The sequence below is a fragment of the Alligator mississippiensis genome, chromosome 4, assembly GCF_030867095.1.
Source record: "Alligator mississippiensis isolate rAllMis1 chromosome 4, rAllMis1, whole genome shotgun sequence".
Taxonomy (NCBI): domain Eukaryota; kingdom Metazoa; phylum Chordata; order Crocodylia; family Alligatoridae; genus Alligator; species Alligator mississippiensis.
The window spans coordinates 85,043,297-85,059,602 of NC_081827.1; the positions used below are offsets into that span (position 1 = coordinate 85,043,297).

The window sequence follows — 16,306 nt, forward strand, 5'->3', positions numbered from 1 at the left end:
GTCCCTAGGGGGAGAGGGGGGCGGAGAAGGCAGCCGTGGCCAGGTACCAGCCTGGGCAGCACCTCAGGTGAAGAGGGAAAGGGATAGAAATTAAACTCTCCTGTCTCCCCTCTCAGGCACAGGCACAGGGACAGCAGCTGGGGTCTGCCTGGCTTTCCCCACTGCTCATGCATTGGGGATCCTGGCCAGAGCTGGCCTGCATGGCCCCACCACCTGCCCAGGGCTGAGGCTGGGGCTGAAACAGGCTGGCCCACAAGTGATGCTAAGGGCAGATACAGAGAGGCCCACCTGGGCTGGGCTGCAGGCCTCAGGCCCTTCACAGTCAACTGTGGCTTGGGCTGAGGCCACAGGAGCCATGTGCCTGGATTGCTCCCAGCTACCCGTACCCAGGCCATGCGGGGCCATCATAGAGCCACAGCCAGATGGGAAGGGCCCAGTGGGGCCCAGGTGGGCAGTGAGGGCAGGGCCCTTCCGAGCCAGTTGCAGCTCTATGACAGCCCAGCTCAGCAACACAGGTGGTGACTAGCCAGCCAGCAGTGCAAAGTTGACACCATTACAGCTGCAGGTGGGCACATTAGCAGCTGGATTGGCCATGTGAAATGTGTTAATCATGCCCATGGCTGCCCAGGCTGGCTCAGAGATGCTGGTGGGTCCAAAGCCTAGCAGCCACCCACCACGGGGGCTCAGGTGCCCACAGCCACCACTGCACCCCCTGTCCATCACTGTGCAGCACCTGGCAAGCTGCAGCTGCACCAGAAGCTGCACACTGGCCAGGAGGGGCCAGTGTGGCTATTCTGCCACCCTCACCTCCAGCTGCCACTGCTGCTGCCACCCCTGCTTCTGCCATGCCACTATGGGTAGGTGAGCAGGAAGTTTCACACATGGAGCTCTGGCTCTAGCTCCCAGGTGTCTTCCATTTGCTTTGCCTGCCCAGCACAATGAGCAGCCTCTGTGGGCAGGCAGAGCGGTGGAAGGCAGCTTGGAGCTAGAGCCAGATCTCCATGCGCTGGGCAGAAGCCACTGGGTTGAAGCTCCCTCCCCCACCGCTGCCTGGAATGGTGCAGCAGAGGCAGGAGTGGGAGGAGAAGGGGGTGCTGGAGACAAAGGGAGCACAGCAGTACCCAGCTGGCTGCAGCTGCATTGGGAATGGTCCCACCAAAGCTGCATGCTGGCTGGGGCTGGTAGGGCTGTTCTGTTTCCCCACCACCTCCAGCTGTGGCTCCTGGTTCTGCCATGCCGCACCACTCCAGGTGGTAGAAGCTTCAGCTCAGTGGCTTCTGCCCAGCGCATGGAGATCCATCTCCATCTCCCAGCTACCTTCCCCTAGCTCTGCCTACCCATCCACCTCCATCCAGTTCATTGCACTGGGTGGGCAGAGTGGATAGAAGGTGGCCAGAGGCTGGAGCCAGAGCTCTATGCACTGGGCAGAAGCTGCTGGGCTGAAGCTTCCCACCTGCCCACCCAGAGCAGTGTGGATATGGGCAGGGGTGGCGGCATTAGCAGCAGTCACACCTGGAGGCAAGGGAGGCAGAAGATCCCCACCAGCTCCAGCCAGTGCGCAGCTTCTGGTGTGGCTGCAGATGGCTGGGTGATGTACAATGACAAACAAGGGGCATGGTGGCAGCGGCTGCAGGGACCTGAGCCCCTGAAGTGGGCAGTTGCTGGGATCTGGGCCCACTGGCACCTTCGAGCTGGTCTGGGCAGCCACAGGCACAATTAACATGTCCTGCACAACCAGTCCAGCTGCCAAGGTGCCCACCCACAGCTGCAGAGGCATTGCCTCCACGTCACTGCCCAGCCAGCCACTGCTGGGCTGGGCTGTCATGGCACCACAGCTGTCTGGGAAGGGCCCTGCCCCCACAGCCCTCCCCAGCTAGCTGCAGCTCCATGATAGCCCCACCTGGCCTGGGCAAGAGAAGCCTGGAGCAATCCAGGCACACAGCTCTCGTGGCCCCAGACCGAGCCACAGCTGGCTGGGAAGGGCCATACCCCCATGGCCCATCTTGGGCTGGCCCCTCAGCACCCATCCACCCTTCCACGGACCAGCCCAGGTCAGCCCCACAGCCACAGCCGCAGGTGAGGCAGGCAGATGGCGGGGCTATGCTGGTTGGCTCTGGCCACACCTCTGTCCCTGCCACTATAGTTGCAGGGGTTGGGGGGGGCAGAGTTTACTCTGACAGGCACTGCTTCACCTGGCCAGGCAGACCCCAGCTGTGGTCCCCAGGGGGAGAGGGGATGGAGGGAAGAATAAATACTCCCTTCCTGCCCCCTTAGTCTTAGCAGGCCATGCTGGGCCAGTGTCTGGCCATACCCCCACCCCTGCTCCAGCTAGAGAGCAGGGGGCGGGGCCAGCTCTGCTGTCTGGAGCAGACAGCTGAGCTTAGCCCAGGGCTGAAAAGCATGCTGGGATGCTGGGGGCCTCTGGTTTAACTTAAACCAGGAAGGGGTCTGAGACAGAAGTTCCATAAACTGGTTTGACTCAAATCAGTTAAGTCTGATACTACATTCAACCAGGTATATCTTAATCCAGTTTTGGCCATTTTGAAACTGGTTTATCTATGTGCACTGAACTTATGTTCAGTTACAGGTTTAAACCAGTTTCTGATCACTTAAACTGGTTTATGTGTATTTTCTTTCCCTAACCTTTGTGTGTCCCCACTTTGAGACTAAACCTCAGGGTTGAGGTGGGTTGTGTATGTGATCTTGGCATAGGTTAACTAGATGCTGTTACCTTAGTAGGTTGCCAATAACTTTGTTTAAAATCCAACTTTCTCTTTTACCTGTACTCAGAGCATGCTTATCATAGTAATTTCCATTGCTCTAGTTTATTTTGTAAGTAATCCCTGATTAAATTGTTTTAGTAAGAGATTGTTAGATTCTGGCACTTAAGTTTTTGTCCATTTTCCATGAGCCTCTATAAACTTAATACTGTGGGACTAGAGAGGTTCTGCTGGTCTTAACTATGGACTCTTTGAATTTGCCAAGTATTTTTTAATGACGTTCTATGATGGTTTTACTGAATTTTGTATTAATGCATTTGACTATCCCTAGTAAGGACTTGAACTGAAAAAATTGCCAAAATTACAGTTATGGTTCATTATTTATTAAATCCTTTGGAATTTAATGGCTAGTAAAATGCAATTTACAATTTATTATTATATTACTACTTGATGCATTCCACACAATATCCCAGTTTAAAACAAAGATGCTCAATAGTCATAAGATGCACACTTTCACTTGATTTGACTGCATCTGTGCTAACCTTAGAATATGGAATCTCTAATCTCTGGAATATCTGGACTCTCATGTGCTTTTAGTGATTCCTTTGCATGGTTTTTTATGTAATATCTTGTAGGTGTTGTGTTTAGATCCTGCTATCAGTGGCTGCAGTTCAATGGTCTGGCTAAAGCAGGAAGTCTCCAGCTTTTTCTTTATTCTTACATTTCACAAGATCTGGATGGGCACTGTGAATTATGCTTAATATTCCGATCTCATCCTCTCTGATGTATTAAAAGTGACCTGCCCACACAAAGAATCTTTTCGACAATCATTTCATCACTGTAGTCCCAATAACTATTGGAAATTCCTGTGATGTTTTTATTGGCCATCTACTTAAATTACTAATTCAAGAACTTGTACAGTTGTTTAAGTTTCTCAAATGAGCTTGCCCAATTTTGTTGTGAAAATGCATAAAACCTGTCAGACTTACTCCCTTACATATCCAGAAGCTCCTTATTTTTACTATTTGTATGCATGCTTGTAAGTATATCTACTGTAAGAAGCACGGCTAGTCACTAGGTGATCTATCTGGTTCTTGACAGTCTGCACAAGTTAGGCACCTAGGAATTTGCTCTAATTTATTCCAGGAGACTACTATGGCAAGCAGCTGTCTGTTCTTTATTTATATTAAGGTAGTTTAAAGTCACCGTGCATCACGCCTTGTGAGTCTAGCCCTACAGTTCCTCTGGAAGAGACATTCCCTGTAGTATTGAATTGTTCCCAACTGTATTTTATCTGGTTCGTTCTGCAGTCTATAGTTATAAATAACTTGAACAATGAGTCTTCTACTATTTCCTGTGGGAAATTAGCCTACCATCTAATAAGGTACCAGTGTTAAAGAACTTTCTTTTATAATTTTTCCTTTGCTCAATTTTATCCTAAGCAGTTTCTAATTATGAGCCTTTGGGTGTCCCCAAACAATTTCTCTCTCTCTTTGCAAGCCTTCAGTTACTACATGCATCTTAGGTATTCTAAAGCATCCATCAACACAGCATCTGAACACTGAAGCTTCCTATATGTATAAATAGTTGTCATTCCCCTATGCAGACACGTATATGGGTACATCAAGGCCCATATGTGCACAATTTGAATACCTCAGGTTTATGAACAGTCAACTGGATATACCTCAGATTTGATTTTCAGAATTGCTATGCACCAAATCACCGAGTAAAGCCATGACTACATATCACTTTCAAAAGTCAGATACTTTCTCAAGTTAGACAGTTATAAACTGAGACACCCAAACTCTACAGAGACATTTAAACATTAAAGATGGTGTCAGATGTTTAACTTCACACTTATTAAGTGCACTTAGAACACAAGCAGATGCACATAGAAACAGTTTAGCACGTGTTAAGTAACTTCACGGCATTACAAAGTTGTTTCCTTTTAGGAGAAGGCCACCTCCTAACAGGTACTAACTTTAATAGTGATTTGCAAATGTTGCAATGGAACTGTGTGACAAGCCTTAATTCTGTTGCTCCCTTGCCATAGGTCATTTTGTTACTCTCCTGTGAATTCCCCCTAATCTTCTAAGGGTCTGTGGTACAAATGGCTCAGATCTGAGTGAAACAATTAATTGACATTGACAAATAAATTGTAATTGTTTTAAGCTAAATCTTGCCCTTGGGTGTACACATACAAGCCCTCTGAAACGGGGAAGCTGAAAGTCAATATTCTGAGTAGCTGACAGAAGGAAATGGATATATCCAGCTTCTTAATGCAATTTACTAAGGATGATTATATTCATCTTTTGTGCCCTAAGGATTAAACAGTATCTTCTTCCATTTCAAAATTACTCTTTATACTGTCTACTAATCATATATCCCATCACAATCCAAATTGCATCAATGAACTATAGTAAAAGAATTGGAAAATTTGGGCTCTCCATTTTGAGTTCCAGCTCAAAAACTCACTTAACATATTTATTAGTGACATTTCACAGCACCTTACCTCATTTGTGACTGCAAGCCAAGACATGATGTGAATAGCTGAAAAGGGAAATCATGCATAATGAGATAGAGCTGTGTAAGTATAAGTACCCAACTCATTTTGAAGAGAAAAAAAAGGCAGGGGGAGGGAGGAGATTCTCTGTAATAGAAATTTTTAGACAGATTCATGAAAAAGCCATTTTTGGAATCATTTTGATTACTTGGTTTAGTCACTCAGAGCTTCAAGTATATCATTACAAGCTGCTTCCATCTGTCAAACCAGTTATGGGTTTTTCTAAATGTTACAGAGATTTATGCAAGAGGAAGATACAGGCTGTAGATTTTCCTTAAGAAGCTAGAAAGACAAAGTTGATTTTCTTTAAAATAAAAAGGGGGGGGGTGTTATTTTTTTTGGTCAGCTACAGACATTGGAGTTAACTCTTTGTATAGACAGACAAAGGGAAGAGAAGTGGTTCGGGCAGGGCTCTGTTTTGCACATACAGCATGTAAGCCACCTGTAAGTCACCTCTTCTCTCTCTATCATCCTGTCCATCTCCCTCACTTGAGCTGACAAACAAGGTATCTTTATGGTGGTCATTAGAAAGTAAACAACTATTAAAATGATGGAAAACAGAAAAAAAAGAGGTGACCTTAGGTCACCCCGCATTATGGAAAATCGATTTCTTTTTAAGTCTGAGTATGTGCTTCCTGTGTCTTGCAGTGTAATTTTTTTAAAGGATCAATAGAATAGAAATATTTTTCTAAGCAGTATTGAATTTTCTTTTAATATCTGCTTTCAGGCTCTCTGCTCTGCATTGATTTCTGCACAGTATGTAAAAATGGAAGACAATAAAGGAAAAAAAGAATTCTGGAGACTCTCTAAAAGCCCCCATTCTCCTCCTTCCTGTTTATGCCACTAATGTTTTGAACATATTTGCAGGCTTCTGTTATGTCCTTTTTGAAGCATGGGACCAGAATACAATGTGCACCAAAAACCTGCAGTAAGCTGGGCCATTGCTAATGAGCATCTTTGAATTTCATGAATCACCAATAATATTCGGATGTCCTCTAAAAATAACAGGGTGAGGTCATGCTACAAAGGTATTTAACTTGAATCTGAAAATGTGAAACATCTTATACCAACTACAGACGCTCCTTTCTTACCATTCAACAAATGTGGGGCTATAACATTCAAATCCCACTGGGGGGGCCGAGAAAAGAAACTGCTTATGTTTCTTTCCTTTCTTTCTTTGAAGCTACTCAAGCATCTCAAAAAGCTGCATTGCCTTGTCTCTAAAATAACTGCAAGAAGTCAAAGCAGCCATTCTTAATACTTTCAAGAATCCTATAGCAGCCCCTCAATTGCATAAAAGCATCTCAGCATACACTAAATGGTATTGATCTGTCAGAGGCTCCACTTGCTCACACAAAATACTTTTGAAAATCAGCATGTCTAGTGCAGATGATCTTTCACAAGTAAAGCAGCCTCCTTATTCAATTCCACCAGAAAACTGACAGCGTCAGAAATAGCATTCAGCCCCACATTGCAGCACTGTGTGTGCTAAAGTTAGCATTTAGCCTTAGGTAGAAAATAGCAAGGAGTCGGAGAACGACGGAGAAGGATGGATTCAGGGAAGGCATTAGGGGTTGTCCCTCTCTGGGGCTGGAATGTGTTTCCCCATGGGTCTGCAATGCAACATCATACATCTGCCACAGTCTCAAACCTTTCTCATACAGACCAAATCATGGGTGGGAATCTCTGCTCAGTGTATTGTCTGTACCTGAAATGTATAAAAGCTTTCAGCATTCTGTTCTACCAAACACTGGAACTCTATCCCATGTTTATGAGCTAAGAATTTATTGTCATGAAAATATAGTGAAAATACAAATTTATTAGCATGATTAGCAGCATCAACAGGGAGCAAAAGATACGCCTTTTTTGTAAGGGAAAAAAAAAATCCCTTCTATCAGGGTCTATCCTGAAAGCTGATGAGTGCCTCAGCTCCCACAGATGGCTGATACCCAGCAAATCATAAAAGACTCTAAACTACTAACAGCTTGGTAGTGAACAAAACACATGGTGAAAGATAATGAAGACCATGAAGGCCAGTGGATAAAAGAGAAAGTTTCCTTTACCTTAAAGTCTCCCTCATACATGAAGACTTGTGATTTGCCCACTTGCAGTTTATGTTAACCTTTATGTGCAGAGTTGGTACAGTTTTCATGTCTCCCACTGAATAGTTCTGAAACTGCTATTATTCCTTGTGTGCATTTCAACCATTTGTGATACCCACATCTATCACTCCAAGCATTTGTAACAGACCTTTGTGAAATACCAATACACAGCTCATAGGGCTCACATTTTCCTTAGGAGAAATTAGAAATATATAGACCAAATTAATCCCTAGCGTAATTATAGTGCAACCAGCTGTGTTACACCAGCAGTGAATTTGATTCACTGCTGTATATTTAGTCTGAAAAGCTGCTTGCAGTGGCATTGCATATGACTATAACCTGATATATATTTGCAGAAAAACACAGCTCAAAAAGTAGCAGTTGGCACAATGCAGATGCTAATAATTCTGTTGCTTTGTGTCCTATCATTATGTATGCATTGCACAGTGGTTCAGATTAAAAGGGTTAAGGAAAGGGCCTCCTCCTTCTCCCCCTCCCCTTTGCAGAAAGATAATTCAAAACCATCTGATATTCAGACAGTTGGACAGCAGCTGAGGTTTCATTAAGAATCCCACGTATGGCCAGAAGCAGCATACACCTCAGCGTTTCCGGGAGCTGCAGGCAGCCAGAACAGATGGTAGAAATCATCATCCACAGACAGTCATCAGGGGAACCTCAGGCCACATGCTTGAATTTTCTCAATGAACCGCATACAAGCAAGGCATTCGATCCATGTGACTGCAGCTGCTCAGTCCTCGGGGAAGGAGGCGGCCTCTGATTGGAGGAACTCTTTCACAGGTTATTAACAGGTCATGCTGTGACATTAACAGTCCGGAAACATCCCATCTCCCAGGGGGCTAAAACAAAAGAAGAGAGAGGTTCCTCATAATTCAAACACAGTTCAGTGTTTACAGATTATGGCAGATAATCTGCTTGGCAACAGCACAGCTCACAGAGACATTCTGCTATCTGATTTCTTTCATTCTTTCTGTTTCCATTAGAAATGCCTGGAGGAATCCTTTCTACAGCGAACGGCCTATGCGTATCTCAGAGGAAAAAACAATGTGGCTTACCTACAATTTCCAAAAATCAAATCCAGATGCAAAAATTATTCTGGCTGCTGCGCTGCCTCATTCAAGTGTTCTTAACCTCCTTGTTCCATTCATAATATGTTATATTCCATTTTGCTCATTGATTGCTGCAGCCAGCATGAATTGCCAAACCAGTTCTGGCAGCAATGGCACTTATGCCATTCCTGTCTCTCTTTTTAGGCAGAAATTTTAGTTGGTAAAGTAGTGGAAACATGGGATTGTAGCAGTGTCACAATCTAGACTATCATGTTTGGTGCTTATAAAAAAATATTATAAAAAATTCCAAGTGACCTAGAACTTTGTTGTTGTCAACACACTTCAGAACATAGCCACTGACAAATTTATAGCATAGGCTCCTTCCATCTGAACTAAATAATGCTGTCCATTAGTCATTGGCTCTGCAGAGACATATACAGCCAACAGAGGCATAATGATACAGTCAAGCACTTGGGGCAGCCATCACACATATGGGCAGCAGCGACTTCTGGTTGCGATTGTGCCACCAGCATGATCGCACTGCTGCAGCGACAGATGTATTTTTCTACCTTCCCCCACTAAAGTCAGTGACTGGAGCAACTGCCTCAGTCACCCCTCCCTAGTTATACCACTAACAGCCAAGCAGTTCTCAAGTCCATTCAGTAGAAACCAATATTGTCTATGTACATACACATAAACACCAGTACAAAACTGAGACTTCAATGAGAGGTCTTTGAGGTATCTGAATGTTATAGACCAGTATGGATTAATTTATAGATTTAAATGATGCACAATACAGTCATTTCAACACGTGCCATATATAGAGGCCAATCATTTCTTTTGTTTCTATATACTGTCAATATTATGGAAAAATAACAAGGAATTGAAATTGGCACTTTCCAATCGAGGTAGCTTTATAATGTTTCTTATGTTAGGTGACTTTTTCACAATCCACCCATCCATGGAGGGAAGAATTGTTTTCCTTTCTTTTAGCCCTCATCTGTGTCATTTTAGTTCCCTCTTTTTTACTGCATTACTCTCTCATCACATTAAGAGTCTCCTTCCCTTCCACTGTTGCAGGCCTTTGTACTTCTCTGCTCTGTTACTAACAGACTCAATGTCTTTTCACAGCCAAGTCCCAGATCCTGCCAGACCAACTTGATTGCCTTCTATGATCAGGTCACAAAAGTATTGGATGCATGTGTCGTGGTGGATGTAGTCGTTATGGACTTCAGCAAGGCCTTTGACACTGTCTCCTACCCCATCCTCATTAAAAACTAGGCGACTGTGGCATTGATGCCTACACAGTCAGATGGATTGCAAATTGGCTGAAGGGTTGTACTCAGAGGGTAGTGGTGGATGAGTCTTTTTTGACCTGGAGGGAAGTGGGCAGCAGAGTCCCCCAGGGCTTGGTCTTTGGGCTCACACTGTTCAATTTCTTTATTAGTGATTGGACAATGGGGTAAAAAGCAGCCTGTTTAAATTTGCTGATGATACCAAGATTTGGGGTGAGGTGGGCACGCTAGTAGGGAAGGACAGATTACAGCAGGACCTGGACAGGTTACAGGGGTGGGCTAACGAAAATAGGATGGGTTTCAGTACTGACAAGTGCAGGTTGCTGCACTTGGGCAGTAGGAACCAGCAGCACACTTATAAGATGGGAAACTCCCCAGAAAGAGATCTTGGATCATTATTGACTCCAAGATGAACATGGGTCAACAATGCAAGGTCACGGTCAGTAGGGCCAACCGTAACTTGTGCATCCACAGATGCATCTCAAGTAGGTCCAAGGAGGTGATCCTCCCCCTCTACGTGACACTGGTCAGGCTGCAGCTGGAGTACTGTGTACAGTTCTGGGCACTGCACTTCAGGAGGGATGTGGACATCATTGAGAGGGTCCAGAGGAGGGCCCCCCACATGATCCGGGGACAGTAGGGCAGACCCTACGAAGAGAGGCTACGGGACTTTAACCTGTTCAGCCTTCACAAGAGAAGACTGAGGGGGGACCTGGTGGCCATCTATAAAAACACCAGGGGGGACCAGCAGGGTTTGGGAGAGACCCTGTTCCCCCTAGTGCCCCCCGGGGTAACAAGGAATAACAGCCACAAATTATTAGAGAGTTGGTTTAGACTAGACATCTGAAGGCACTACTTCACAGTCAGGGTGGCTAGGATCTGGAACCGACTTCCAAGGGAAGTGGTGATGGCTCCTACCCTGGGGGTCTTTAAGAGGAGGCTTGATGTCTACCTGGCTGTGGTCATTTGAGCCCGGTTTTCTCTCCTGCCCAGGCAGGGGGTCGGACTTGATGATCTACAAGGTCCCTTCTGACCCTACTTCTATGAATCTATGAATCTTTATCCCAATTGCTCTTCCTCTACCAGATTGTCCAGGCCTCACCAGCACAATTCACTGCTTGCAAGACTAAAGTTTGCATGTTCATAGCTCACCATACCTCTATAACATTTCTCACCATACCTCTATGTTTTGTGTGGTATTACCTCCAGCCTGACACGCAATACTACTACGTTCATCAAACAAGAGATAAGCAGACTAGCAATAGCCAAAATACCCTGGCACAGAACAAACATTTTAGTACACAAAAAAGTAAGGTCTTTTACTTTGTCATAGTAGGGTACAAATTTTAAGCCACCCATGCATCTGTACTAGGCTGATTTTGGAAATGCTTATTTTGATGTTCAGATTTCTCTCCCTGGCCCCTTCAGGGCATTTACATTTGATTTTAAATAGTAGAATTGGATGGCAAGTTCTGGGTGTTCTACTAATGTGCTGATACAATTAGTGGAAGATTCCTTCCAAAGATCATATAGAGCCACATTACAGAGCAGTCAGCCTCACCACAGATCCTGGAGAGCAGGTCCTCAAGGAATCAATTTCTAAGCACTTGGAGGAAAAGAAGGTGATTTGGAACAGTCAACATGGATTCACCAAGGGCAAGTCATGCCTGACCAACCTGATTGCTTTATATGATAAGATGACTGGCTTTGTGTATACAGGGAAAGCAGTGGATGTGAACACCTCCATGTTAAGGCTTTTGATACAGTATCCCACATCATTCTTTAAAGCAAGCTAAGGAAGTATGGGTTGGATGAATGGACTGTAAGGTGGACAGAAAACTGGATGGATCATTGGGTTCAGTGGGTAGTGATCAATGGCTACTTGGCAGCTGGTATCAAGTGGAGTGCCCCAGGGGTCAGTGCTGGGCTTGGTTTTGTTCAGTATCTTCACCAATGATCTAGACGATGGGATGGACTGCATCCTCACCCAAGCTGGGTGGAGTAATAGATATAACTGCAGGGTAGGGGTAGGGTCCAGAAAGATCTAAACAAATTGGAGGATTGGACCAAAAGAAATCTCAGACGTTCAATAAGGACAAGTGCAAAGGCCTGCATTTGGGAAAGAACAATCCCATACATCAGTACAGACTGGGGACTAACAGGCTAAGTAGCTCTGCAGAAAAGGACCTGGGGGTTACAATGGACAATAAGTTGAATATGAGCCAACAGTGTGTCCTTGTTGCCAAAAAGGCTAACAGCATACTGGGCTGCATTGTTAGGAGTGTTACCAGCAGACTGAACAGTAAGTATTCTTGTCAGTATAGCAGATTAATAGAATGCAAAATGAGGTATATTTGTATCTGAAGATGCAAAAAGTAGCATGTAAAATTCAACCATCCCAACATATGACTAAATTAATCATCCCATTTTAACAGAGAGTCCTATTAAAATATTTCTTCTTTAAAATGGAAATCTCTTTTATCCTAAGAGCTGTAAGTCTAGACATTTTCTGATTTATGACAAAGAATACTTTTCACATGATTTGTTGTCAAGAAAAGCCTTTGTGTTCTAGCAAATGGCAAGTGCTAAATACAGTGCAAAGAATAGGATTATTTTTGGAAAAAAAGTATTAATGATTTTGTGTGAAGTTACGACTTGTGAAAGATGCTAGGCTGACAAGCCTACCAACTGAAGCCCCTATTTATCCCAAAAGAAAACAAAGACAGCAGCTTCCCTACGCTCTCCCGCCAACACAGGAATTACTATGGTGAAACAGATCAAAGGAGAATCAAGTCCAATATCCTTTCTCTTCATACCAAATGCTTTAGAGGAAAAGCTAAACTTAGCAGTGGGCATAAACATTATAACATGCTCATTTGCCTGCCTATGCAAATTTTGCATATGCAACAGGAATTAACTGTTAGTTTATATTTGGAAACATGCTGATAATGTCCCCCATAACTTTTTATCCTAGATCAGGGGTCGGCAACATAGAGCCCATGGGCCAAATTTGGCCCACAAAGCTACTACATCCAGCCCGTGGAGTTGAAGGGCTTTGCTTGTGCCCACACCACAGATGCTTATCCCAGCCCCTCTCCTCTCCCTGGCTGTGTGCAAACTCAGCTTCCAGCTAGTGAAGAGCTGTGCTGCAGCTGGGGAGCTGCAAACTGCATCCATGCTGCCTCTGGCTCTTCATACTCCCTCTCTCCCACCCCCCACCTTCCAGCTGCAACAGGGGCACAGCTGGAAGCTGTCCAGCCCCAGCACAGCTCCCCAGGGGCTGGAAGTGCTGCAGCCAAGAGAAGGGGGAGAGCCAGGGCCAAGCAGAGAGGAGCTGTGTTGGAGACATCCATCTTCCAGCTGTGCCCACACTGCAGCTGGGAGGCAGAGGGGAGGGAAAGTGGGAAGTGGAGAGAAGCAGTCATAATTCGGATGATGTTTGCAGCTAGAAGGCGAGCTGGCAAAACAGCCAGGATGGGGGAGGAGAGGCAGGAGTGAGGGCTGGCAAAAGTGGCCACAGGCACAGCTTCCAATTGTTTGGGCTCTGCATGAGTGCAAGGAAAGCCCCCAGTCACTGGTGTGTCAACAAAACTACATGGTCAACATCCAAGTGGAGGCAGGTTGCTCCATCTTCTTAAGGCTAGGCTCCTTGCTAAGCAGGCATTCCCTGTTCCCCTCTGCCTTCATGAGAGGTGTCTTTGTATTAGCCAACCACATGCTGGCTAAGATCCATGCTGAGTCAACAGGTAGAATCAACAGGCAGAATCAACAAGTAGCTGGTAATGTCCCTCTGTTGTTTTCTTAATGGGGTAATAAACACTGAGTTAGTGGGGATAAACACTTTGTTATCTCAATTCCCTGCTGAGCTAATCAGAGTGTCCTGCTGGGGCCTGGCCATGCCCCCCTCAGCTCAATACTGTTGAAGTGAAGGGAGAGGAGGGCTGCCCTAGTGCTCCCCGGCTTCTAGCCTGAGCTACTGCAGGCATGCGCCTGCATTTCTGGGATGTCTGTTCAGTTACAGATTTAGCCTAGCCAGGTTAGACTAACCTGCAAGGATTGAATCAATTCAGGCTCAGGCTTTTTAAATGTCTATCGCTAGCCTAAAGGCTGCCAGCCACTATCCCAGATAGTTTAACTCAGAATATGCCCATTATAGTTCATAATTAGTTATACTAATCAGGAGTGCAGGGACAGAGCCAGGTGCCTGCAACACAAGGGCAGTAGTGACTTCTCATTACTGCCACAATCACAATTGTGATTACATGGCTGCCAAAAGCAGCTGAGTTTTTTATGCCCCCCTCACCAAGTCAACACCCAGGGCAGTTGCCCCATTTGCCCTACCCTAGTTATGCTACTGATATTAATCCTTTTTAAAATCCAACTAAATTATACTAAACGATATGCGGGGAAGAGTCCCAGAAGTTAACTTCTTCTTGTATCCTCAAATCAATTTTAAATGTGTGACCTTTAGATTTAATTAAGCAACACCTTGCTCTTGCATTCTGGTCAGATATGAACAGGAATGCGCGGCTGACCTCATCTTCACTTATTTGAGATCATTCAATTCCTGTCACCTTGCATTTGCCGCCTTTCTAAATTACACCTTGTCATATTTGGAAGCATTTTTATATCTCTAATCTAGTGGTTCTTAACCCATTTTAGACTCAAGGCATCCCTCAAAAATGTTAGTTCTTAGTTTTCATTCATTGTTTTTACAGAAAAAAAGCAATTCTTCTGTTGCAAAGAACTCAAACCATAACAGATAGGAATGTTTTTGACACTGTGGATCCCTATTTGAAATCTCTGGGTTTATATTGTGACTCATGTGTAAGAGTTGGCACAACAACCAGTGCTAATATTGAGCAGCAGCCCCTGACTCCTTTAAAAGGATCTCAAGGCACCTCTGGATGTCACAGCTGTCCTGACTGAGAATGACTGTTTTAATCATTTCTGTTGCCTCACTCCTAACACTGACTAGATCAATTTTAAGATAGGGTGATTAAGAAATGAGCACATTTTCCTAGGGGAGGCTGCATCACTGATTTGTGCAATTTGAGGTTGCACAATTTTATAGTATTTTCAGCTTAATTTTCCAGTGGCAAGATGATAATACAGTCACATAACCATCTCTTTCAAGGCTTCTCTATTGAGACTACCAACAAAATTCCCTGTGGTTGCTGTAGTTTTGGTGACAATTGGATCAATTGGAACTGCACTCAGACTAGCAACTCTTTTCACTGGTCATCACTTCACATCCCATGTTCACCCTCAGCCAGGAAGCTCCCTCCAATAATACAGTACATCGTCATCCTCTCCACACCAGTCTGAGCAGGATACCCATAGGCAGCCTATTCTCTAAACTGAAAAAGGTTATCGTGCAAACCAAGACATGGATGAACACAAGTTTAACATAATGTTGAAATATATTCTTCTGCTTTGCTATGAGGTTACAAAGCATTTCAGGAGAGCAAGACAAGGCTGAAACATTGTGAAGAACAACATGAGGGGACATTTTAAAAGATTCTGAAATATTGTGGAGCCAGTGGTGATACGTAGGTGGTTTACGGGGGTGCACATGCACCCCCTGAGAGTGTTGGCGCACCTCTTGACTGGCCGCACTCCCTGCTTAGGCAATGGGGGTCGGCAAGCAGGAGCACCAGTGCCCCCCGTGCAAGGGCCGGCCAGGGAGTGGGTGCGCTGGATGTAGTGCCACGGCCAATTCTGGAAGCGCCACGACCACTTCCAGGAGCGCTATGGCCGCTTCCCAGTTGGTGAGTTTTGCTGCAGGGAGACCCCCCGCCCTGGTTGGCAAGATAGGCCACAGGGGGACCGCCCCCCCCGGTGGTTGATTGCTCACTGTAGGGGCATGTGCCCCCCCGACTAAGGTGGCACCAGTCGCTCATGTGTGGAGCCATTGCCTTTTCTGTGACGGATCAGCACATTCACTTTTACCAATTAAACTGAACAAAAAATAATGAGGATTCAGCAAAACATATTTGCTGTTTTGCAGACAAAGTTGGGAGTATATTACAGCTACTGGCAAGACAATGAAGTATGCAAAACCATGGGAGAGAATACAGTAGATCAAATAATGAAGGAGGCACTCTGGACAACATTATCTTTTATTCTCTTATGTTTCTTAGTAGTTCAGCAAATGCTGGAATCATCATAAACAAGCAGGCTGAGCAAGGTGAAGGAAGGATACCAGCAATGTAGCACTGATTCAGTCTGAGTGATCAGTGACTCAGTGCTCAGTCACCAGAGTTACTGATTGCCAGACACAACCCTGTGCCTTCTGAGAACAGGACCACACAGAAATGTTTTAGAAAAATGAGAGTAAATTTAAAAGCATGTGTAAGAAAGACAAATACATAGAGAACAGGAAGGGCAGAGAATGGCAAACACAGAAAAAGAAGCAAGAGAAATACAAGTAAATATGTACAAATAGAATAATGGACATAGAGAAAGGTGAATACATAAAAAGCAGAGACTAGAAAAAAGTGTATATAACAAATCTTGCAGGAGCTTTTTAAATCCATAAAGGTGGTACATGGGCATT

General features: G+C 44.9%; 1 protein-coding gene across 2 annotated transcripts in view; it reads right to left on the bottom strand.

Moving 5' to 3' along the window:
• POC1B (POC1 centriolar protein B) overlaps window positions 1-16,306 on the bottom strand; it is a 392,982-nt gene that overhangs the window by 28,255 nt on the left and 348,421 nt on the right. Inside the window, exon 11 of one of the 2 annotated variants that reach the window (XM_059726155.1) lies at window positions 7,047-8,242. The exons of the other annotated variant lie outside the window; for it this stretch is intronic. Within the exon in view, the coding sequence (XP_059582138.1) occupies window positions 8,084-8,242 (159 nt within the window). The 3' untranslated portion in view covers window positions 7,047-8,083. Of the gene's footprint in view, window positions 1-7,046; window positions 8,243-16,306 lie in introns of those variants that run through there. 2 annotated transcript variants of the gene reach the window in all.